Source organism: Pyxicephalus adspersus, chromosome Z (genome assembly GCF_032062135.1).
Source record: "Pyxicephalus adspersus chromosome Z, UCB_Pads_2.0, whole genome shotgun sequence".
NCBI lineage: Eukaryota > Metazoa > Chordata > Amphibia > Anura > Pyxicephalidae > Pyxicephalus > Pyxicephalus adspersus.
In genome coordinates this window covers 10,080,967-10,104,472 of record NC_092871.1, presented here as the reverse complement: position 1 = coordinate 10,104,472, position 23,506 = coordinate 10,080,967, and the positions used below count along the sequence as shown (strand labels likewise).

Below are 23,506 nucleotides of genomic sequence, written 5' to 3'. Positions count from 1 at the left end.
ACAAAACGATTCCCCATTTAACAAACCTCCACCAATTATGGGACCTATTGAGCATGAGCCTGGTATGGGCAGGAAGAGTGTGTGCAGTGTGGGTAGGGTCTAGGTTTGAATATTAACAGGAACCCTTATTCAAAGATGGCAATTTAGACCTGAGGGAGGCTGCAACATAGGCTGGAGTTGCTTTATAAAAGATGATTAATGTGATTTTTGAAATAGAGAACAAATATCATCCCATGCCTTCTTACCATCATATCTAGGTGGACAACCGGTGTGGTTTCCTTGAACGCTCCCGTTGCGGTCTGCTTGGTGATGAGATAGGCAACAGACTTTCGAATCTCTTCCACATCCACCTCAATATATTTACGGCATAAGGACAACACTTTCACCACAAAAGACGTGAGCCTGAAAAAACACCCGAGAGAAAGCAAATTAAACATTGTGTTCCATTTCAGAGGTTATTTTTGGTTTGTTGGTTTTGATAGCCAGTGATATGAGAGTTTAAGGACCGGTCCTATGTAGAGCACTGGGTGATAAAATTGGTCATGGCCAATGGTCAAGGGATGCAATGAGGATTTAAATCCAAATTCATCAGATTACTTTAAAATTCACTCTAGATTAATTTATGAACGTATTTGCATTGTCTATATTTACCTTACCTGAGTACTTGCAAGGTACCTGAACATATTATTGTCAGCAAAAATAATGTGAGGATCCGAAGGATGTGAGGAACATGTCCCAAATGGAAAAAAATGTTTTTTTTCCAACAAAAACAAGTCAAAGTTTAGATGGGGAGTGTTTAAACCAGGCCGGGTGAGTCTTAATTTACATTTTACTCATTAACATGCTGGCATCTTATCAACATCAATGATTGAAGTATGTTGTATGGGCAATGTTGTAGCATTGTTATGGGATTTTTGATTTCAGGGATCTGTCATTTAGCAGTGGTAGTTCAGCATCTTCGCATAATTGGTTGTCATGATTGCCATGTATGTGTTAATATTTCAAGAAACCATTTTTTGTAAGGTGTCAGTGTCTTTCTTTACCATTTTGTTAACGCTGTTTGAAAAGAGTAAGGGGTACCTATATACACTCCTGTACTCATCTGGCTATCGGGGGCACCTCAAATTAACAATTGCCCATAAATCTCCCCTCTTAACAAACCTCTATGATCATTTGTGGTAGAAGCGTCTCTTCCCCCCCAACTATGGGAACTGTTAATCATGGGTCTGGTATGGACAGGATTGGTGGGTGTGTGGAAGGATAAGGGGGACATTCTCACAGCATCCCTTTCATTTGGGAAGTGAGGGAGAAGGTATCTGGGGCTCCTAATTTTGAACTCATATCAAGGGGAAGGATGCCCCCATTTCCATTTTCCTGAGTGAGAGGCAACTATCTGAAGCCCTCCTTTTGAAGATCCTACAACTGTTTGGTGGAGAAAAAGCCCTTTCCCTCATCTATGGGCCCGGTATGGGAAGAAGAGTTGTTTGTGGTGGGGGCACATTCTCCCTGCCCCCTTCTATTTTCTGAAGTGAGGAGTCAGCTATTTAGGGTCCCCAATAAGAAAAAAATCCTCCATTCTTAATAGGTCTCTACAACTATTTGGAGGAAAACAGGCCATGTTCCCTAACTATCTGGTTGATCATGGGCCTGTTATGGGCAGGAAGGATGTGTGAGGGGGTCACTCCCACTACCCCTCTTCCATTATCCTGGTTACCCAGGCTTAATGGCTAGAAATTGGTCTGGTTTGAATATCAACAGAGACCCCCTATATTCTGCACAATATGTAGACTTTTTTTGTTGTCTCTGTGCCAAGGATTTAACATTTTTGAGATCAGCTCTGTCAGTTCCTGCATCTTTCTTATATTTCCTAGGTTTCACTTAACAATAAAATTTTATCAATTGAACGTTCCTCTTACCATGTGCTGCTGGGTCTGTGTAGCCAGGCACCATACGATCCATCAGTTTTCCTGTACTGTAATATCCTTAAATATCCTGGGGGTAAACAGACACTTCAATTCATAATATTTAACTTTATCACAGTTTAATTTTTTCATTTTTCCTCATGTATAAATTTGTAGGAGTGACATGCAATCAATTTTTTTAACGATAGCTAGTGTTTGAGGACACATTTTAATTTTCCTATAAAAGGAAACAATGGCGTTGTTTCTGTTACAGAGGCTTGTCTGCTGCCCCCTGCCCATGGGGACATTCCATGGGACATGGGGAAGAGTGAGACAATTCACAAAAGACGAAGCTATTTATCAATTGGAGCAGAATTTTAAACATAATTGTAGCGCTGACGCGTTTCACTTATTCACCATATTATGTATTTACCTTCTACCTGCAAAAAGAACTTTGTCAGCTGTGTACCATATATAAAGTACAATACATACAGTACAACCTAAAGTATCTAAGCTCACCCTGCGAGTTTCCCCCTATAATCCTCTAATGTGATGTGAGTAGTGACTTATATGGAGGCTTATGTGGTAAGTAGAGGCAGAGACAAGTCAGATTTTTACAGGAAAAGTCAGGATTTGCATAAAACTTTCTACTACACCCATCGTAGACTCAAAAATCTTCCAAATCAAACATATTTTCCTTCTTCTAAAAATCTTTGCCCCAAACAGATTGCTCACATTCTCTACTGTTGGGTCTTACCATTTGCCATGTTCTCCAGCCCCTGGTCCTTGCGATCCGGTGGAAGAGAAAACCACTTATCGGTCTGGTCAAGGTAGCGCATGGCGTACACCCCCGGGGCTGTGGAAATCATAGTCTGTTCACCACATCCATAGGGGACACGGATCAGTCTGCTCACCCCATGGGAGCTCAAGCTGTTGTTTATGGTGTTTATTGGGCTGTCCACTGAAAGCGGAAAAACAAAGAATTGTACAATACAAACATTGGGGATTTTAATGTACAATTATAAAATATTGTCATTCATCAGCCATATTGTCATTATTCAGCCTGCAGGAAATGGGGTGTCGGACTGGTTGGGAGGGGGACATATTGTGTTATTTTTTATTTTCATGATTAAAAGAGATAAGCACAAAAAATTGAACCAATCAAATGTGGAACCTCTAAAAAACACAGGTTTAGCACTCTCTATACGCTAAAAATGTACCGCTTAAAAGAAAACAACCTTTTAAAGTTCATGAACCCCACTATAATAAATTGTCATATATAATATATATATAATGTTGTGCAGAAAAAATGGGTGAATCTTGGGGGGATTCAAAAATGAGTAATAAATAGAATGAATAGTACAGGAAAGCATTTTTCTATTTAAAAAACCCACGTTAGGCAAATCCTGTTTGATGAAAATTTCCATGTGGGGGAATTAGTTTTTGATGTTAGAATCTTGTATGGAAAATGATAAATCTGCTGTCAGAAACAGATGGAATGTAGAAAATAGACTCTTGATCAAAAAGTTTTGGAATGTTGGGGGATAGCATGTCATTGATAAATACACCAGTACATTTTTTTTTAAAGTTATTTGTGATCACTTTCTGTGATGACCCCGTGTGTACCTTGTATGTCTGAATGCAGCCTTGGCCGTACTTACAGGTAATTTTGACACTAGAGCGGAAATCTGCATCGGGGATCACATTCGATGGTAAGTCTTCATCAAATCTGAAAGTGTTCCTATTTGTGTCTGAATAAAAACGGGACAAAGTAAGTGCAATTTGTGGGAAGCAGAGCCCAAAGAATACCTGTATTTCCTTTTACAATGTAATCAGATATTAGAGTATTACTTCAGGCTACCTATGTGGTGCCTACTGAGAGGTATAGTTATGTTCTAAAGATCCACAGGACCTCAAAATTAAAAATAGTCCAACATGAAAAGATTTTATGGATCAATCTTCTTTCATTTGGCTTTACAACTATATATTCAAACATGGCTAAAATAAGGGTATATAGATTGTAAGCTCTTCGGAGCAGGGTCCGATCCCACTTCTGTGTTACTGTCTGTATCTGTCTGTCATTTGCAACCCCTATTTAAAGTACAGCGCTGCATAATATGTTGGCGCTATATAAATCCTGTTTGTTAATATTAATAATAATAATAATATTAATATAGATTAGGAATCAATATAGTCAACAAATCAGCCTACTGGAGAGTGAAAATAAGAGACAAAAAGCAGTTTTTTATGGGTATGTAGGGTATATATGGCTTAATAGGATGTGCAATCCCACATTTCTTGAGTGTTTTCAAATGTTTCCGAAACAAAAGCCTGTGAACCACTACTTTTGACATTTACTGTATAAAGTGAAAATGGTTTGTTAGGGTTTCTATGTTTGAATGTGGAGAATGTCCTAGAAAACAATGAAGAACAGTGTTTTATATTTTAAACACCTCATTTGCCACTTTTTTTTATTATAAATATGCCCTATTGTATTTTTGAAATGCCTATCCTTTACTATTTTCACCAACCAGTAAAGATCAGGGGATCATAATTTATATGATACACTTAGGCTTACAAAAATCTGAACCTATCATGAAGGTCTAAATCGTTGTGTTTGTTCCCAGGTCATGGATTCCCAAACCTCCCCTGATTACCACACTGGCAAACCAATAGCAACGCTCGAGACGGCTGCTCAGGGGAGGGAATACAGCTCACGCTTCCTGAGATTTATATTTCTATAATATTATACATAATATAAAATAAATATTAGCATCTTCTTGTCTGTTCATATCCTTAAAGTGGATCTAGTTCCATCAGCAATCTGGCGAGGAAGAAAGATGATGGCAGCACCCACAACAGAACAGGGACAGGTGACTATTGAATGGGATTAGTTTTGCTATATCTTCTGTACACATTTTGTACATTGCAGCACTAAACAACAATTTCTTTACCTTTTGGATTCAAAACAAAACTTTTCTCTTCAACCACTGCAACACCTTCTCTCTGCAAATAACAGAAAAATTAATAATAAGGACTTTTGCAGAGGTTTGCCATTATGTGTGTATGTATTAGTTCCAATCGTGTAGTGTGGTGCCCACAAATCTTCATGCCCACTTTTGCCCAAGGGAACATACCTTGGAAGTTCACATCAATCAATGGCAAAGCACCTTACCAATACCAAAAAAATGCACAAAGCAAATATTGTCCCAGGGGTTATTGGTAGTAATGTATGTGAGAAAAAAATGAAAAATAAAATAAAAAAACTAATCAAAATTATTCTCATCAGTTTTTATCCTAAATGAAGCTTGGAGTCTAATGACCCCTCTAAAGTAATTAGTACCAACATGTTTTAGGAATAATGAGTGTCATGTCCACCCCTGACCTGTCTCCCTCAGTCCTGGATAAGGTCTCATGCTGCCTGTCAGCCATCTCTCACTGTCTGTATTAGTCTGTCATTTGCAACCCCTATTTAATGTACAGCGCTGCGTAATATGTTGGCGCTATATAAATCCTGTTTATTATTATTAATAATATTAATAATAAATACTTCCTGCTAATATTGAACCTGGACCCTTTGCCATTTGCTGGCTGTTACTCTACTGCTTAGGTCTCTGCACACCTGCTTTAATCAGAACAGGATAAATATATTGCTGGACAATGTGGCCCTGATTTAATAAAGCTCTCCATGGCTGGAGAGAATACACTTTTATCAGTGAAGCTGGGTGATCCAGCAAACCCAGAATGGATTTCCTAAAAGTCATTAGATATTTGTTAGCAAATGTTTTCAATCCTGCACCAGATCCATTCCAGGTTTGCTGGATCATCCAGCTTCACTGATGACAGTGTATTCTATCCAGCTTTGGAGAACTTTAATAAATTAGGGCCTTTATATGAAATGAGGGAAACCCCCTTCTGACCTCCTTTTTTGATACCTGAAGTGTTCAGATAAAGGTAGGATGCCAATAAATTACCCCCAAACTAACCCGTACGTCACCCACCTTCAGCTCACGTTCTCCAAAGTTATACAATACAGGCCTCAGCTCAATCTGTTCAAATCGCTTCACCGTCAACGGAACTCTTAAGTAAATGTGGAATGGCTTGAAAACTTTCACCTTCACTGGATCAGCCACACAAAAGCCTATAAACAGAAAGATAATCAGAGCAAAAACAAAAATGATTTCATAAAATTAATTAATCATCATCCTATATTCTGCAAATAAACATTAAAAGCTGAAATATACACCCAATGCTGAGAAAATAGGAACAATATATTACCAGGCATCTAGTCGCATGACCTATGTCGAGGCATTGACCATGTGATCTTCGATAGGAGACAAAATTTTAGAGAAAATAAAAAAGTAAGATTTTCAAGAATTTCCACTGACCTTTCCCTGCAGACATTCCAACTGCTTGGATCTCCCATGTGGTAATAGAATCTGGAACAGCAACAATGTCACTAGAAGTAAGAAGTCAAAGTCATGTTTTCCTTTTATCTCTTTTGTGTAGTTACAAATATTGTTAAATATATTTGACACAATGATGGGGATACAAATCCCTCATTTCTGTATGCAGAATTTTTATTGAATGGTAAATGCTGAGCTGCAAAACAATCTACCAAAATGCATACAAAAGTTTCACTCTCTTACAATTACTGGAATGAATAATGTTATATTTGTATGTAAAGTGAATTTCTTTATGTTGGGAAGTTTTGAAACCCCTTTTAGTTTTCTATTGCTATCTCCCTCTCTATTTTCCTATTTTCTGGTGGCCATTGTTACTGAGACAAATCCAAAAATATACAGCGGTCCCCGAAACAGAAGGAAAGGTAAATTCTTACAAGCGGGTTTTGTATTTTCTTCATATTATAAATTTTTATATAAATTCATATCATAGATTTTTATAAAGGTTTGATTTAAAATGGAACTAAAGTTTGCCATCAGGCAGGACTTTATTGCAGACAGGCACCTCCTGCAATAAAACTACCTACCTGCCTGATTGCTCCCTTCAATTGTCAAAAATCTCTGAGCTGCACATGACCCGCTAGGCTTATTAAGCCGAAATACCCTGCACATCCAAGCTTCCCCTTTCGCTACCAGGAATGGCTGGCCCACAATGACTTAGCTTATTGGGCCTGATTTATTAAGTCTCCAAGGCTGGAGAGGAGACACTTTCATCAGGTAAGCTGGGTGATCCACCAAACCTGGAATGCATTTCTTCAAAGTCATTTGCTATTTGCTAGCATGTGTTTAAAATCCTGTACCAGATCCATTCCAGATTTGCTGGATCACCCAGCTTCACTGATGAAAGTGTATCCTGTCCAGCCTTGGAGAGCTTTAATAAATCAGGCTCATTGGATTATATCATCCTGGGTCAGCCAACTACGATGACTGAAGATTGAAACAAGGAAGAAGATGGTGCCTGCGACAGATTGGAGAAAGGTAAGTGTATTTATAAAATTGCAATCAGGTAGGTAGGTTTATTTTATTGCAGATGGGACACTGCCTGTCTCTTCTTTAATAAAATACCTGCCTAATTGTATTATTTTCACTTTAATTCATTTTCCTCTTGTTTTATGTTAAGAAAGATTTGTGTCACTTGGCTTTTTCTATTAAGAGATTTCTAAATGATAGGTTTGTTTTTTTGGAAAAAAAAATCAATTTCCATTAATCAAAGTATCCACAAAAGGTTCAGGTCTATGAATGGTAAGTGAATCGGCTTTTCACCCAGGAATGTGTGAAAGAAGTCATGATACATACCTGTGCTTTTTATTCACCTTAATGGTCCTCCAAAACCAGGTTTCTGGGAATTTTGCACGAACCTGAATTTCACTTTCATCTGCAAAATCCTCTTCATCAAAATTATCTACATGAGCTATAGAAAAACAACAGAAAATTGCAAAATATTAAAGAGTGAAGGCAAAAAAAAGACCAATTGGTCCATGGAGACTGCTTGCTTTATTAACATTATTTGTAACTTTTGGTTTTGTTTTGGTTTTTTTTGTCTGGATACAGACCTATATTTATCTCAAACATGGACTGTTTGTTGGATCAACTCTTTTTTGCAAGCAATCTGGTAAAATAATTCTTTTTATTGTCTGTGAAGGTTCTCATTATTCCGGGTCATTGTATAGCTAGTATTAGTAAGTTAGATTCAACTGCACTTGTATTGTTAGAAAGTTGAAGACATTTCAAAGCTACTTCACTAGTTCTACTTAACAGAATTACGAGTAATAATTTCTACTTTTCATGCTAGCTGAGGTCATGTCTGTCACCTTACCTGAAAGATTCTGCACCAGCTCTCCGAAGCTTACCTTTCCAGTCCCCATGTGTGTTCCTGCTCCCTGTTGTATTTTGGCTGAAGCATACGCATGAGTTATGGGAAGCGGTGCCAACTTAAAGGGCCAGAGGCTAAATTATATTCACTATGCTAGTGCCTACTGTTGTGACTGCACCGGCTACCTAGCATTTACGACTCCCCCTAGTGTGTATGTTGCCTCGCCCAAATACCAACACCACCTTGTTTGCCTCCTGTCGCTTGGGATAGGGGATATAGGGGAATTTCCCTCTTAGTTGCCCAGGCACTGGTGTAACTGTTTGATGATTTCTTCTTACCTCTCACCTATAAATTGTGGGATTTCCCCTCATTTTCTTTATAGGGAACAATAGTCAATACAAAGAGATAAGTGGATCTTCTTATTGGTTTTACAAAAACAAACACTTTAGCCTCAAATTTCAAATCTCATTCTGATCGAGCAATTTATTTGCTGTTTTGCAATGTCAGCAATTCTTACTCCTTCCGATGGTATTTTTTCTCCTCTTCTCACTGGCGATCTTTTTGCGCAGGTCATCAGCGTATTTACAGCAGTCTAGGAAGGCATTACGACAGGCTCCGCTCTCCACGCGCCTGGCTCTCTTGTTGCAATCTCGCTCCATGCGAGGAGGCAGAAGCACCATGCCGTTGTTGCAGCATTTTTTCAGATCTGCCGAAGCATATCGGTCAGCTGCAGAGATGTAAGAAAAGATGTTATAGAAACAAAATAATATAAGTGATTGTGGTATCGCCCCCACGCTTCTGAGCTGCTGACCTGGAACAAGTATGTAGATCGGGATTTCTGACTTTCCATATCTGCCATATGTTGCAGGTCAATGACTCAAAATGCTAAATACCAAAGACAGTTGGGCCACAAGCAAGGCCAACACTACCAACCTGTATATAGAGAAGAGAAAATGACCCCTGGTTTGGTTTGCAAAGGGTTCAGTGGGAGTTCTTGAAAGTTCCTGGAACACAGTATTTGGTTGAACCAAACTAAACCATTACCAAGTTATGCAGCCATGCTTGGCACTGGTTCTCAAAGGTATCTACTTTAATAGTTTAATATTCCAAAGCTCTGGGTAACTTTAATTTTTAAGTGGCTTACTGGCCCAGCCTTCCACAGCATACCATTGGTCATTTACTCTGACCAATAATAAGCCATGGGGCCAGGCCAGGCGTGGTTTTAGTAGCTGAAAAAGCTTTTTGTGTAATAATTATAAAAAATGTAAAAGCAAAGTTCATATATATTCTTTACCTTTCTGTTTGGCAAGTCCTACAAAGTCTGTGGATCTTTTCTTCCTTTGAGAGCCCTGGCAGCCTAAACCTTAAAAGGAAAGAAAAAAGTTTCAGATACGGTCCCACACAACTACTTTAAGAGTTAAATGGTCACAAATCTGAGCCATTTATACTGAAAAGGTGATACAATATTGCAAAAGCAGAGGTAAACCCATTATGAGATCCCAATCTGGGGAAACAGACAGCTGAAGTTATATGCAGTTTGTAACTTTTTCTGCAAACATAGAAGCTTGGCTCCAACCATTCTTCCTCCTAGACCTACATATTGGACCTGAAAGCCCATTTTGAGTATACTTTAAAACCCCACAACCTATCCTGCATGTTTCTTTTTTAAATTTTAGAGAAGTATATACTTTAAAGCAAAGATATCATCAATAATAGGGATTTCCAATGCATTTAATTTATAACTCTATTTGAAACACAACAAAAAACTTTCATTATAACTAAAGAAAACTTTAAAATCTTATAAAAACAAATATTATTACATATACATAGTGCTGGGAGAGGATCTTGTGAACTTGGTCCTACTCCCAATGCTCTCAATACTATTTTCTACCAACGCATTTCCCGGAATAATATCCACTTCCTCAGGGAATATTGAGACCTACAAATTCATAAACAAATCCAACAAACTGACCTTCAAATATTCACTAAAACAGATACCAAGCTATATAGATATATAAAACCTGTAAAAAGACCCCGTCTCTTGTATACACAAGAATGGAATAGACTACTGGAGCCTGATGTGACCAAGCCATTTAGGATTTTTTGTCTGATTTTTTTGTAAACGATCAGTGGGAGATGATGGGAGGAAGCCAGAGATTATCTTTAAACATGATTATGTGATATTTCATGATTTGTATATAATTTCAGCTGCCTATAATTTTGCCCAGTTTTCTATTTTCTTTGCTCATATGCTGTAAATTCACACTGAAATTCTGCATCAACAAAATGGAAGAAACACAAGTATCTTCTCACTGGCAAAGTCGCTGTGGCTGAATGAGGAGACAAAAGCCACGCCGGCATCTGTGAAGACAGAATTAGAATCCCTCCCTCCTCCAGGACTACAGCCCAGGTCATAATCGTTCATGGCCTTGAATACCTTAAAGAAATTAAAAGAAAATGGTATAAATTAGGTAATTATCAACAAACTTGTTAAATATTTCTTCTATTCTATGGTTGATCCATAAAAAATCAGTTACTCTTTCATATTGCTTAAAGTAGTATGGTCCACTCCAAACTTCTACTTACCTTTGTAGCATAACTAAGTCACTCTGTTCTTGTATTTCCCAGGATGCAGTATTTGGGCCTAGGTGGCTAATCGGGGGAGGTAAGTGTAAATGGGTTGTGGGAGTGGTCTAGTAAGAGGCCTGCCCCTGAATAGGCAAATTAACAAAACATTCTTTCTATTATCAAATATTTCAGTGACATCCAATAACCAGGTGCTTTTACCTTTAGGTAAGTAGTTGCATTAGTTGTCCTTCAATAAGCAAGGTGCCCACCCTGTATACTGCCATTTATAAATTTCTCGGCTCAGATGACCAACTTAGTGGAAGGATAGTAAATATTATTTAACATGGACATTTGCATGAGCTCAGATACTTTATAAATTCAGAACATTTATACCATATACTATGTACTGTATTTTTTATTATATGAATAAACTTTTAGATTTAATTCCATTTATGCTAAAATCCCTAATGTGTATTATTATGTGCTTATTGTCTTTTATAAAGATAATAAGGATAATATCCATTCCTTTTTATGTATCACAGACAAATAAAACTTCTTCAGGGATACATAAATAACAATTGTAATTTATTCAGTGATTTTGAATGGGGGAAAAGTGTAATGTGCAACACTTATCATCTTTCAAAATATTCAGCTGTCTACAATATTTCACACAGGGTCATTCAGAGGGAAAATTGCAGTCCTGATTAGCAGAAAAGCTTAGCTTGCTACTTGCTGGTGCCCATCAACCCAAGGGGGTGAATAAATCTCTTTGGACAAAGGTGGAACCCCCAGCTCTTCCCTTTAAAAGTCCATAACAGTTCTAGAATCTGCACCCCTGCTAATCAAGGTTCATGTTGTAATATATCTGAATAGTTCATGTCCAGTATTATTATTATTATTATTATTAATAATAATAATAAACAGGTTTTATTTAGCGCCAACATATTATGCAGCGCTGTACATTAAATAGGGGTTGCAAATGACAGACTAATACAGACAGGTACATATACATGATACATGATACAGGAGGAGAGGACCCTGCCCCGAAGAGCTTGCAAATCTAGTAAGTAAGGTCTATGGGGCTTTAGAAGGCAGGCATAAGCAACAACCCAGCACCAGATTCATACCAGCCAGGCTATGGCCATAAGTGGAGGTAAGGCAGGTGAAGGTAAACCCGTCTCCATGTATTTGGGGGTCTAGGCTGGGGTGCAGGGGCATTTTTATTTTTACAGTGAATATGCACTTTGAAAGGTATATTTAAACCAAAAACAAGTCAACCAAAGCCAACACTTTTTTTGCACATGTAGGTGTCCACCAACCTATTAACCATATACTCTCTCCTCCTCCTCCAAAGTAGGACGAGAGAGTTGTCAGACATTTACAATCCAATGTGAATTTTTCCAGTGGTTCATTAGGTTTAAAGCCGACCTTTAAGGTAGAAACCTCTTTTATATGAAGTAAATAAATATTTATATCCTGCAGCAATCAAGACACAAAGGGAGAGCTCAGAGCCTCCCGGGATACCTACGTCACACATTCCAGGTGACTCTGGCTCCTTCTTCAGCACTTTTTCCTACATTTACGTTACCCGATCCCACGCCTGCGCAGTGCGAGATTGGGTGACAAGTGAAGAAGGGATTAAAGGTGTGATTTTTTTGTTTTTATTTAGTTCCACTTTAAGGTTGTTAGATTTAGGGAAGGGAATTGAAGCCTTCCATTAAATGACACCATGACCCCAAGCGGCAAAAAGTGCAGTAGGGTCTGCAACCAAGGCCAAACAGCTGCAGAACCTAAAATTATAACATAATAAAACACTAAAAGATACAGCAATGGCTGCCCAGATCATCACCTTGTCAGGGGTCAGCTTGCTCTTGGCATTCACAAGGTACACCGCAGTGTCCACCGCAGATAAAGACACCGATGTTGTATCATCTGTCTCCACTGTCAGCTTGAATGATTGACCCGGGAGAATGCTGTCTTTTACATCTGTCCTAATGTGTAGCTGAAAAACAAAGAAATAATATTGTAGCCAGATTTCTTTATGTCTATATATTCATTACCCCACATGGTATGATTTCTGGCAGATTTTGGAAATGTTTAAATCAATACATTTTTAACCCCCCTAGCATTCTAATTCTGTCCATATTTCCATGCAAAAAGCGTTACAGTTTTTTGCATGGAAATTTATTTTACATTGTAGGCCTATAATTTTTAGGCATAACTCACCGAAATATGTCCAATATTTAATAAATTTAATATTAAATTTTAATAGAAAAACAAAAAAATCTGTAAAATAAAAAATAGTGAAATATTTAATATAACTGTACAGTAGCATGTAAAAAATATATATAATATAATTACATGTATATTATATCAATATTTCTTTGTATTGGATTCAATACAGCTATTTTGTATTGAATCCAATACAAAATTATTTGAATTTCTGCCGATCCTCCCGCCCGCACCGAGGCATGTACCGTTGTCACAGGCAAACCCCGGAGAACATCTCTGCAGGTGTGTGGGTTTTTTTATGATTACTGGTTTTTGCAGGTAAAATTCACCCCGAGTCACACTCGGGAATACCGCTAGGGGGGTTAAGCTTTAAACTGCAATAGCTTGTGCTGGCAGAGCTGAGTGACTTCCAAACCTACTTATATACACATAGGGTGTGGAGTAATAAAGGTCTGATACTGAGTTATGATTACTAAGTACATTGGGTCTGATTTAATAAAGCCTATATATATATATATATATATATATATATATATATATATATAATATTAAAATGAAGGTTTTTAGTATAAGGGTGACTATATATCTATTTTCATGACTTCAGTTAGGTTCTAAGGGGCTTTGTCAAGATAAAATACAAAATCACAGGTAATTCTGAAAGAGAATATGTTATATGTTATATGTCTTGGATATTTTTATACCTGGAGTATAGAAGGCAAACCAGCTTGGGGAAGATGATAAATCATAACTTAGTGAGGATTCAGGGAGAGAAAACCCTATTTTGTGTGAAATACCGAGAAGCAGAATAATATTACAGGCAGACTTCATACCAAACTACAGGATCATTTCTATTTGAAATGATATTAAAAAAAAGTATTTTTGCAATGCCCAAACAAGATCCTGTGGCACTGAAAAGAGTATTCCAAATTTCCCCTTCACCCCAAACTAAAGACAGATGGACCTTGCACATCCTATTCATATATAAAAAGTCAAGGCCAGTACAAAAATAATATAATAATAAAATATTATTATAAGTAATTTATAATTATAAGTAATTTATAATTCGTGAAAAAGACAAATTATATTTTGCAATGTGTCCCTTTTATAAAAGTAGAAATGAAAAAATGATATACAAACATCTGCTAGGGGAAGACATCCAGGTGAATGTCACTTTTGCAAAGGGAACATTGTGACACCCAAGGAAGGTTTTTTTTCGCATATAAATCATGCAAGCCTTAACCTCCCAAACGTTAAGCCCGTACTTTTCCCATCAAAAAAAGTTACTATTATCGATAAGCCCATACTTTTCTCACTGTATGAAAATACAGTGAGAAAAGTTCGGGTTTAGCGATCACTTACCTGGTCCCGCTGCGATCGTCCATCGTCGTGTTCCAGCGTCGTCCTCCAGCGTCGGGTGTCCTCTCCTTGGAAGAAAAAGCCGGCGGGCTTAGAAGAGGAATCCTTGGAAGAAAAAGCCGGCCGGCTTCCTCTTCTAAGCCGGCCGGCTTCCTCTCACCTTCTCCCTCCGCTCCTTCGGACACGTCTGTCCTCTTCTGTCTTCAGCCGGCGAGTGCGGTGGCGATCACCGGGGTTTCCCGGTAACATCGCTGCATGCGTCGGCGCGGGAGGGAGGCGGGAAATTCAAAATTTTGTATTGAGTTCCTTTGTATTGAACTCAATACAAAAAAGCTGTATTGAGTCCAATACAAAGAAATCCTTATATAATATATATATAATTGTATTATATATATATTATATAAGCTACTGTACATTACATTATACACTATTTTTTTTTTTAAACTTTTCTTTTAGTTTTTTTTAAAGATTTTTTTTTTTTAAAGGTTTTTTTACGTTTTATAAAAAAAAAATTATTAATAAATTTATAAAATTTTGGACATATTTCGGTAAGTTATGCGGTAATTCGGTGAATTAGAGCCTACAATCCAAAATAAATTTCCATGCAAAAAATGTAACACTTTTTGCATGGAAGTTTGGAAAGAATTAGAATACCCGGCGTTCGCGTACGCGTCCCTCGGAGATTCCTGATGATGTGCGTGCATGCGCCCATCGATGGGGGTCATAGCAGGAAATTCAAATATTTTGTATTGGATTCAATACAAAGTTCTGTATCCAGTCCAATACAAAATAATACAAAATATATTTATGTGGTTTTGTCTATAGGTATGTGACGGACACTAGGGAGGTGTTTTAGAAAAGTATATTACTATACAGTATACCGAATTATCGCATTTTCAGTATTTTTCATTTATTTATGTATTCTTGTTTAAGCTGATTTTTGTGTATTTTAATTTTATTAAAAGTATTTTTTTTTACATGATTGTGTGTTTCAAACATTTTTTATATTCATGATATCTACTAGAACCCTGTTCGGACATATTTCTGTAAGTTACAGGTCTACAATTACAGGTCTAAAAAAAAAAAAATTCATTAAAACCTGTAACGCTTTTGGTACAGAAACCTAGACCTCAGTGTAACGCCCAGATGGTTAATTTTGCATGTTTATGTTGTTTTTGTGTTTTGTGGCCTCTTTATTGCTATCACCAACAGATATTATCCACATTCACTATCCTGAAGTATGACGGACTCACCTTGCCCTCACAGACATCGCTGACATCTACCCAGGCTGAGTTGGCTACAATCTCAGAGTTCAGGTAGTAATAGGCAATAATACGAAAGGAGGGGATCATTTTGGTAGAAACAGGAACAGAAAACACCATGAAATCGCTTCTCTCTATGAATCTCAAATCCAGGATCTGACCTTTGTTCAGCACCTATATAATAGAAGAAAAGGTAACACAAAGGGTTCATTTCACAAGTTAAGTTCAGAAAGTATTGTAAATTGATCAAAGCCAACTATGGATTTTTTGAGAATCTTTGTGATGAACAACTCCACAAAAATGCAGCTAGAGAGGTCAGTGAGAACTTTTTTAAAGCTCCTTTGCTGATTGTTAATATTGTACAATATACAATATGGGCTTTCATAGTCTGAAAACTGCTGCACTTAAAGAACTGTTTGCACCTTGTTTTTGTTTTTCATTACAGTAATCTCCTTTAGCCACTTCCCCTCTTCATAATCCAAAATCAGGAGAAATCCCATTTTAAATAATTGTTACTGCATGGTTCAGTATGTTGAATATTCGGCATTCTTCAATTAAAATAAACATGGTTTGTATTTTTTGCCCTGACAAATGTCATTAGAAACAAAAAATCTTGGTTCATACTTGGGTCTCACCACTAGGTGGTGCTGTTTCCTTATGTAAAGTGTGTAACAAACTTCGGGCCAGAGACATGAGTTTGTCTCATACTTTGCATGAGGACACATCGCCATCTACTGATGGCCAACAACCATGCACAAAAGAGCATTTAAGTGACCCAACATAACCAACTCAAACGTACAAAATATTTTTAACCTGTAATAAGGTGGGAAAAGATTTACAAATTGAGCCTATGGGATTTTTTTTTTGTACCCCTTTTTAAAAATACCATACCATGGATGTATTTATTCACTTTAATTTTATGGGCATTCCTGTTTTTAATGTTAGCAACGACGACAACATTTTGTTTCATAGGTTTATACTCGAGTCACTTTGGTTTATATTTGAATCTGTTTATTTTAATGATATGCTTTTTGGAACAAATATCTTGAACCTGAAAAGAGGACATATTTTTTTTGGACCATGACCACTCACCATGTAATAGATTCTTTTGACACTTCCAGCATTTGGAGTAACCATTTTCACAGTGACCTTTAAACTTTCTCCTGGGCTTAGGACCTGGCTGGGAACGTCCATATGAAGGTAGCTGTTGGTTATAGATATATAGGCGGAAAGAAATATTGTTTCTTCCAGTTGTCCATCACTTCCTTCTGCTCTGATCTGATAAAAAAACAAAATTTACAGGTAAAATAAAGGAATAATAAATATTCTATGTATGGAATGAACAACTTAAATGTTGCTGCCAACGATCTCCAAGACAAACAGAAAGACTGAATCTGCCCAGTGGGGACACCGAGAGCAGAAAGAACTGATAATAATAAACAGGGAATCAGACATTCCCTCCAACATTCCCTGGTGAGAATCAATTAGTGCCATTGAAACACATGGACTTGGAAGATTCCCACAATGGAATGTTTGTTGGAATGTCAGATGTTTGTAAATAGAGCCCTAAATATTCTTTAAAGCCCATCTGAACTTTGAGATTTACCGGTAATCTATTTTTATAACATTTGCGATGCAAAATCTTCTGGCACACTCATTGTGCCGCATTATCACAAATGCATTACCTCAATGTATGCCGCGCTTTTATGTACATCAAGGCAGCCCATTTACTATACTGATCAGGTAAAGCTGGAGCTCTCCAATCAGAAAGCAGAATGAGCTTTGCTGATTATAGAGCTATATGCCCGAATCATCAGTGGGCGTGCTGGACCTATGCAGAGAGGCCACTGCTTTCGCACAGAGAACAAAAGCCCATCTATCTAACATCCTAGCAAGGAATAGGCTTTTCTGCATAGTCTATGGGCTTTAATCTGACCATTATATCTAAAAGCTTGATTTTGAACATATTTCTTCTAATATTAGACCGTAGATGATGAGAAAACCTGTGCTGAAAGAAACATGTTAGCTGCCATTACTGACACCCCATTAAACTCCTAGTTACCTGACTATCTTTGGCTATGATGAAACAGGCACATAGCAGGTAAAGTCACAACTTCAGATTTGCATGCTAGTTCTGGGTAAGTGTACTGTGACCATAGGGTCAGCATGCCAGGCAATAAGCATCCTCAGAATGAATGGTCAGCAATGGCAGCACCCAGGTTCCCCCAGTAAAACAGAGGGAATGTCAGCCGCCATTGCTAAGCCATTTGGAAATACAACTTCCCGAGTCTTTGATCTGAAACCAAACAATTCGAGCTTTTTGCTGACCTCCATCACAACTTGGCGATTAGCATAGGAAGGCCATCAGGGACAACCGCCATAGTTATCTCCTGGACAAATATACTTTAACATGTGCACTCATCTGCATGTCCATGTTATAGGAGACCTGGTGAATGTTATATTATTAAAGATTAACCTATACAATATATATATTCAGTGGAACCTCCATTATCCAGCACCCACGAGAAATGGCTGATTCCGGATAGGTGTAGCTTCTGGTTAACTGAGGTTAATTTTTTTTTTCCTTTTCTCAGCCATTCCGCTCTGGACTTAGGACTTGTCCCCACTCACCTCTAGTGCTGAATGGCTGAAAAAAGGGAAACCCTGAAGCCGTCATCAGGGTTTCCCCTTTCTCAACCAATCACAGAGCGGAGCAATCAGCTCTCTCCTGAATGCTCCTGCAGCCCTAGCGGAGCTGTGGTATGTGTTCATGGATGCAAAAAACATGTCACAGCTCTGATAGGGCTGCAGGAGAAATCAAGAAAGCGAAGCTGACGGGTATCTGAATTTTCCATTTACATGAGTTCCAGATAATTATTATTATTATTATTATTATTATTAATAAACAGGATTTAGGATTTTAATTAACAGGACAGGATTTAGCACCAACATATTACGCAGCGCTGTACATTAAATAGGGGATGCAAATGACAGACAGATACAGACAGTGACACAGGAGGAGGGGAGGACCCTGCCCCGAAGAGCTTACAATCTAGTAGGTGGGGGAATTTACACAATAGGATGGGAGATATGTAGTTTTGGGGGAGTAGTGACGGTTTCAAAAGACAGAAGAAGATGGGTGGATGAGTGTGAAGCGTTGGGTTTTGAGCGCTCTTTTAAATGAGCAGAAAGTAGGAGCAATCCGAATAGGATGAGGAAGACCATTCCAGAGAATTGGGGCAGCTCTAGAAAAGTCTTGTATCCGTGCGTGTGATGAGGTTATGAGTGAGGAATTCGTTAGTAGGTCATTGGAGGAGAGAAGAGTGTATTTTTCTATCAGGTCAGAAATGTAAGTGGGACAAGAACTGTGTAGGGATTTGAAGGCATAGATAATTGGGGTTCTACTATATATATATATATAAGATATTATATTCATTTAAAATGACAACTATTATCTAACAAGCATAAGTAAGAATTTGGGTTAATAATTTGAATAACCCATCAGGTGTGTCTATTGGCATACAATCATCACCTGATCATTTTCCTGCATTATATAATAATATATATATGGGTCTGGCTATGGACCAGGAGAACATATGAGCAAAACATCTATAGATTATGTGATGGTTACCGTAATATCCAGGGACTTCTCGTTCACATCTGTGTTGATTGGGAAGACCACTTTTCCATCCTCATCCGATGGGAAGGAGTTCAGTTGTTTCTTTGCTTTTAGGAGTATCACCTTGACGCCCCTTGCTGGTGTGCCGTCTGTGTAAGTGACTTCTGCCTGTGTGACAGCACAAAGGAAGCATTGATACTTTGCAAGTATAAGGACACAGACAAGGAATGGGTTAGGTGTTTAGTTATGGCTTATAAAAGTCATATAGGATGGCATTCACATAACGTGTGTTTATGTATGTTTCACCAGTTCAACTAAGACTGCTGACATTGCAGCACATGGACGGATGGTTGAAATCAATCGTTTCTCAATTACTGGTGCAACACCTAGGAGTTCTATTTATAAATGATTCCCCATCAATGGGCTTCATTTATAAAAGCTCCCCAAAGCTGGAGAGGATACACTTTCATCAGTGAAGCTGGGTGATCCAGCAAACATGGAATGGATCTGGTCCAGGATTGAAAACTTTTTCTAAACAATAGCAAATTACTTTTAAGAAATCAATTCCAGCAAATCAAATTTGCTGAGTCACCCAGCTTCACTGATTAAAGTGTAGCTTTACCTTTAAATAAATCAGCCCCAATTTGTTTGAAATGCCCTGACACATGGTCATATCTATCTAGGTGTTACATTGTCAGGTTGAAAAAAGACATAAATCCATCAAGTTCAACCACTAGGGAAATAAACAGATCTTGGATAAAAAAAAACCCATAAGACATAGTTGATGAAGGCAAAAAAAATCCCCTGGTACATTTTGCTCCAAGGGAAAAAACATTTTTCCTGATTCTTGCAGTTTCTTGCATTTATTTAAAAATAATGACTCGTTCTGCCATCTAGTGGCCGATCTCAAAACTGCACAGCTGTCAAAATAGGAAATGGTATTATTAATATTATTATTATTAATAATAATAATATTATTATTATTATTATTAATAATTATAATAAACAGGATTTATATAGCGCAAACATATTACGCAGCGGTGTACAATAAATAGGGGTTGCAAATGACAGACTAATACAGACAGTGATACAGGAGTATCTGTGTAAATTAAAATTATGAACAATTCTAGAGTGAACTGACATGGGAATAATTTATAGAGCCCCTAGTGAATGTTCATTCAGTGCTACGGGCTGATCACGTACAGGTAGCCTGGACACCTAGATATGGTGACAATGTAAGTAAACTGCAACAAGGGTCAGTGCACCTGAAGAGCCAGATTTAATAAATCTTTCCAAGACTGGAGAGGATACAGCAAACCTGGAATGGATTTCCTAAAAGTCATTTGCTATTTGCTAGCAAATGTTTTCAATCCTGGACCAGATTCATTCCAGATTAGCAGGATCACCCAGCTTCACTCATGTGTATCATCTCCAGCCATGGAGAGCTTTCTTAAATCAAGCCCATTGTGTTAGGGACTACACAATACTTCCTGTTCTCCTCTACTCTCTAATACAAAGGAAAGGAAAGTATTAGCACATAGCTGTTAAAGTGCTTATAAATGTGCAGCAATTTATCAGCTTGGATTTGGTCAGGATCAGCTGGTATTTTTACCTATAGAACAGATCATAAGCAGTTTATTGGTGTATTTATATTGTAAAATATGTGTATGTGTGTGTGTGTGTGTGTGTGTGATTTTTTTGGTATATTGTATTGTGTTGTATACAATATTTTTTTATTTGTATTATTATGTCCAGAATTAGAAAATAGTGTTATTAATATTTTTAACATCTTCCTACCCAAAATGTAGTTACTTACCACAATTTGTGTTGGTGTCCCAGGGGTAAAGTATTTCTTTGTTTTGGAAAAATCAAGGTTATATGGGGAAGTCACAAACTTTACAGTGGTGAGCTCATTTTCTTCCAAAGTTCCAGCTACAAAAGAAACATAAATTAAAGGAAATCTAAAGCCGCAAGCCTCACATGAATGAATAAAAAGTAACAAGCACACAATCATATATGAGGAATTTTGTTCCTACTTTATGGTGTTAATCTGTTTAGAGGCTTCTTGTGGTTTTATATTTCTATATGAACACTAGAGGGCAGCAGAGCACTAGCAATGTCAGCTTTTTGTCTATAGGCAAACTACATGTCCCATAGGGAATGATTTGTTAAAGCTCTCTAAGACTGGACATGATAAACTCCAGCAAACCCAGCTTCACTGATGAAAGTATAAACTCTCCAGCCTACTCGCCAGCCCAATGTGTATCATTGATGTGGGTGGGTTTAGTCTCATTTCTCTACAATAGGGTGGCTACAAATAAAGACATACTAAATGGAGCATGGAATGTAGCCACAGGCATTACAACTATGCAGTTCTCTGTAAGGGATATAAAGTAATTAGAGGAATTAACTGAATTTTAATTTTTAGAACAACAACAAGAAAGAATTAATCAATATAAAATAAATCTGATCTTATACCTGACACCATAGATTTGCCCTCAGGATCCAATAAGACATATTTGCCATATCATTCACAGAATTTTAGGTCTATTGATTAAAAAGAAATTGTAATAATTTTTTCTTTAAATTAAATCCCCAAACTTTTTGCCAACACATTTATGGGACTCAAAAAAAGAAGGTTTTAGATTGGAGATCAAAAGTTTCCAGCTGCTGGTTTTCTGGTTTATCCTCAGATCATACAACCAAGTTCATTACTGAGTGAGCCATACTAATGTTAGATAAATAATACTTATAAAACCAGAAAATAAAATGGAATAATGTGGAAAACATCACACAGCACTGTGTAATATGTTGGCGCTATATAAATCCTAATAATAATATTAATCACAGGGGACTTACAAGCCTTCTCCATCACAGTGGCCGCCATGTAGAATGTTGACCCCAGCAGTTGCTCAGCTGACGATTCACTCTTTCTTACAATGTCATCTTTTTTTATTTGGATTGTCCCTTCTCCATCCTCCATCTGGCAGAAACAAACACTGATGAGGACATCAAACAAAACAATTCCCCCATCGTTTTATAAAACCTGGTCAAGAGCAACTTCATAAGTATAGGATGTTAATCACTGAGGTCCAACTATAGGAGGTACATTGTGGGTGCTTTTATGTGAAAACAATGCAATAAAAAAAAAATAGGAGGATGAATTTTCTTTGACTGGAGAGCCATATGCTCCAATAGGAGCCCAAAAGGCGCTTTTACTGGAAAATAGTGAAAAATGTTTTTACTTGTAACTTTTTGAAAAAAATATGTACAACTTTAATGCCAGCAGTATTACTAGTCAGAGTTCTAATACAAACACACTGAGACAAACATAGTGAAAATATATATTCAAATGGGTAAAAAGTTTAAGAGGCTAAAATTTAACCCTATGTGGCTCACTGTACATTTAAAAAAAGCCATAAAGGACAAGAAAAGGGCATTCCAAAATATAGAAATGAAGGATCACCTTCTTCATTTGAAAAGTATAAAGAATATAACAAAAGATGTAAAAGGAGATAATATGCGCAAAACTTCAAAATGAAAGAAAGATTGCAAAGGAAATTAAAGCAAACCCCAAAACATTTTTTTTAAATATATTAATAGCTTAAAGATCAGCTCTGAGCATGTAAAGGATGTCTCTAAGATGGTAAATGAGGATAAAAAAAAGGCGGATTTACTAAATGCTTTTTTAGCTCTGTGTACACAAAGGAAAATGGCAAAGTGCAAGTCCAAATTCATAATAGCAACATCACAGCCATAAATGAGCCACAATGGCTCAAAACTGATATGATTGAGAAACAGGTGGACAAAATTAAGGGCGACAAAGCACCAGGACCCGATGGATTACATCCACGTGTCCTCAAAGAGCTAAGCTCAGTTATTTCAAAGCCATTGTTTATAATTTTTACAGACGCTTTAATTACTGGCATGGTGCCAATATGGTTCCTCTCTTCAAAAAGGAAGCAAAAACATTACCAAGTAACTATAGACCGTTACTCTAACGTCCATAGTTACACAGTAGGTCAGGTCAAAAAAAGACATAAGTCCATGAAGTTCAACCACTAGGGAAATAAACATATCGCTGTTTGGCTTTTTAGGGGTGGTGCAGGCACTGGGCCTGATTTATTAAAGCTCTCCAAGGCTAGAGAAGATACACTTTCATCAGTGAAGCTGGGAGATCCAGCAAACATAGAACTGATGTGGTCCAGGATTCAAAACATTTGCTAGCAAATAGAGATCCATTCCAGTTTTGCTGGATCACCCGGCATCACTGTTGAAAGTGTATCCTCTCC

General features: G+C 37.4%; 1 protein-coding gene across 1 annotated transcript in view; it reads right to left on the bottom strand.

Annotated features, from left to right (window-relative positions):
• LOC140343835 (complement C4-B-like) overlaps positions 1-23,506 on the bottom strand; it is a 47,976-nt gene that overhangs the window by 15,492 nt on the left and 8,978 nt on the right. Inside the window, exons 9-25 of the mRNA XM_072430726.1 lie at positions 22,074-22,197; positions 21,031-21,146; positions 19,227-19,382; positions 16,688-16,873; positions 15,587-15,769; positions 12,595-12,747; positions 10,491-10,614; positions 9,472-9,540; positions 8,695-8,904; positions 7,661-7,775; positions 6,290-6,360; positions 5,852-6,042; positions 4,856-4,907; positions 3,563-3,652; positions 2,659-2,862; positions 1,917-1,992; positions 246-402 (exon numbers count right to left, since the gene is read on the bottom strand). Coding sequence (XP_072286827.1) covers positions 246-402; positions 1,917-1,992; positions 2,659-2,862; positions 3,563-3,652; positions 4,856-4,907; positions 5,852-6,042; positions 6,290-6,360; positions 7,661-7,775; positions 8,695-8,904; positions 9,472-9,540; positions 10,491-10,614; positions 12,595-12,747; positions 15,587-15,769; positions 16,688-16,873; positions 19,227-19,382; positions 21,031-21,146; positions 22,074-22,197 — 2,277 coding nt within the window. The remainder of the gene's footprint in view (positions 1-245; positions 403-1,916; positions 1,993-2,658; positions 2,863-3,562; positions 3,653-4,855; positions 4,908-5,851; positions 6,043-6,289; positions 6,361-7,660; positions 7,776-8,694; positions 8,905-9,471; positions 9,541-10,490; positions 10,615-12,594; positions 12,748-15,586; positions 15,770-16,687; positions 16,874-19,226; positions 19,383-21,030; positions 21,147-22,073; positions 22,198-23,506) is intronic.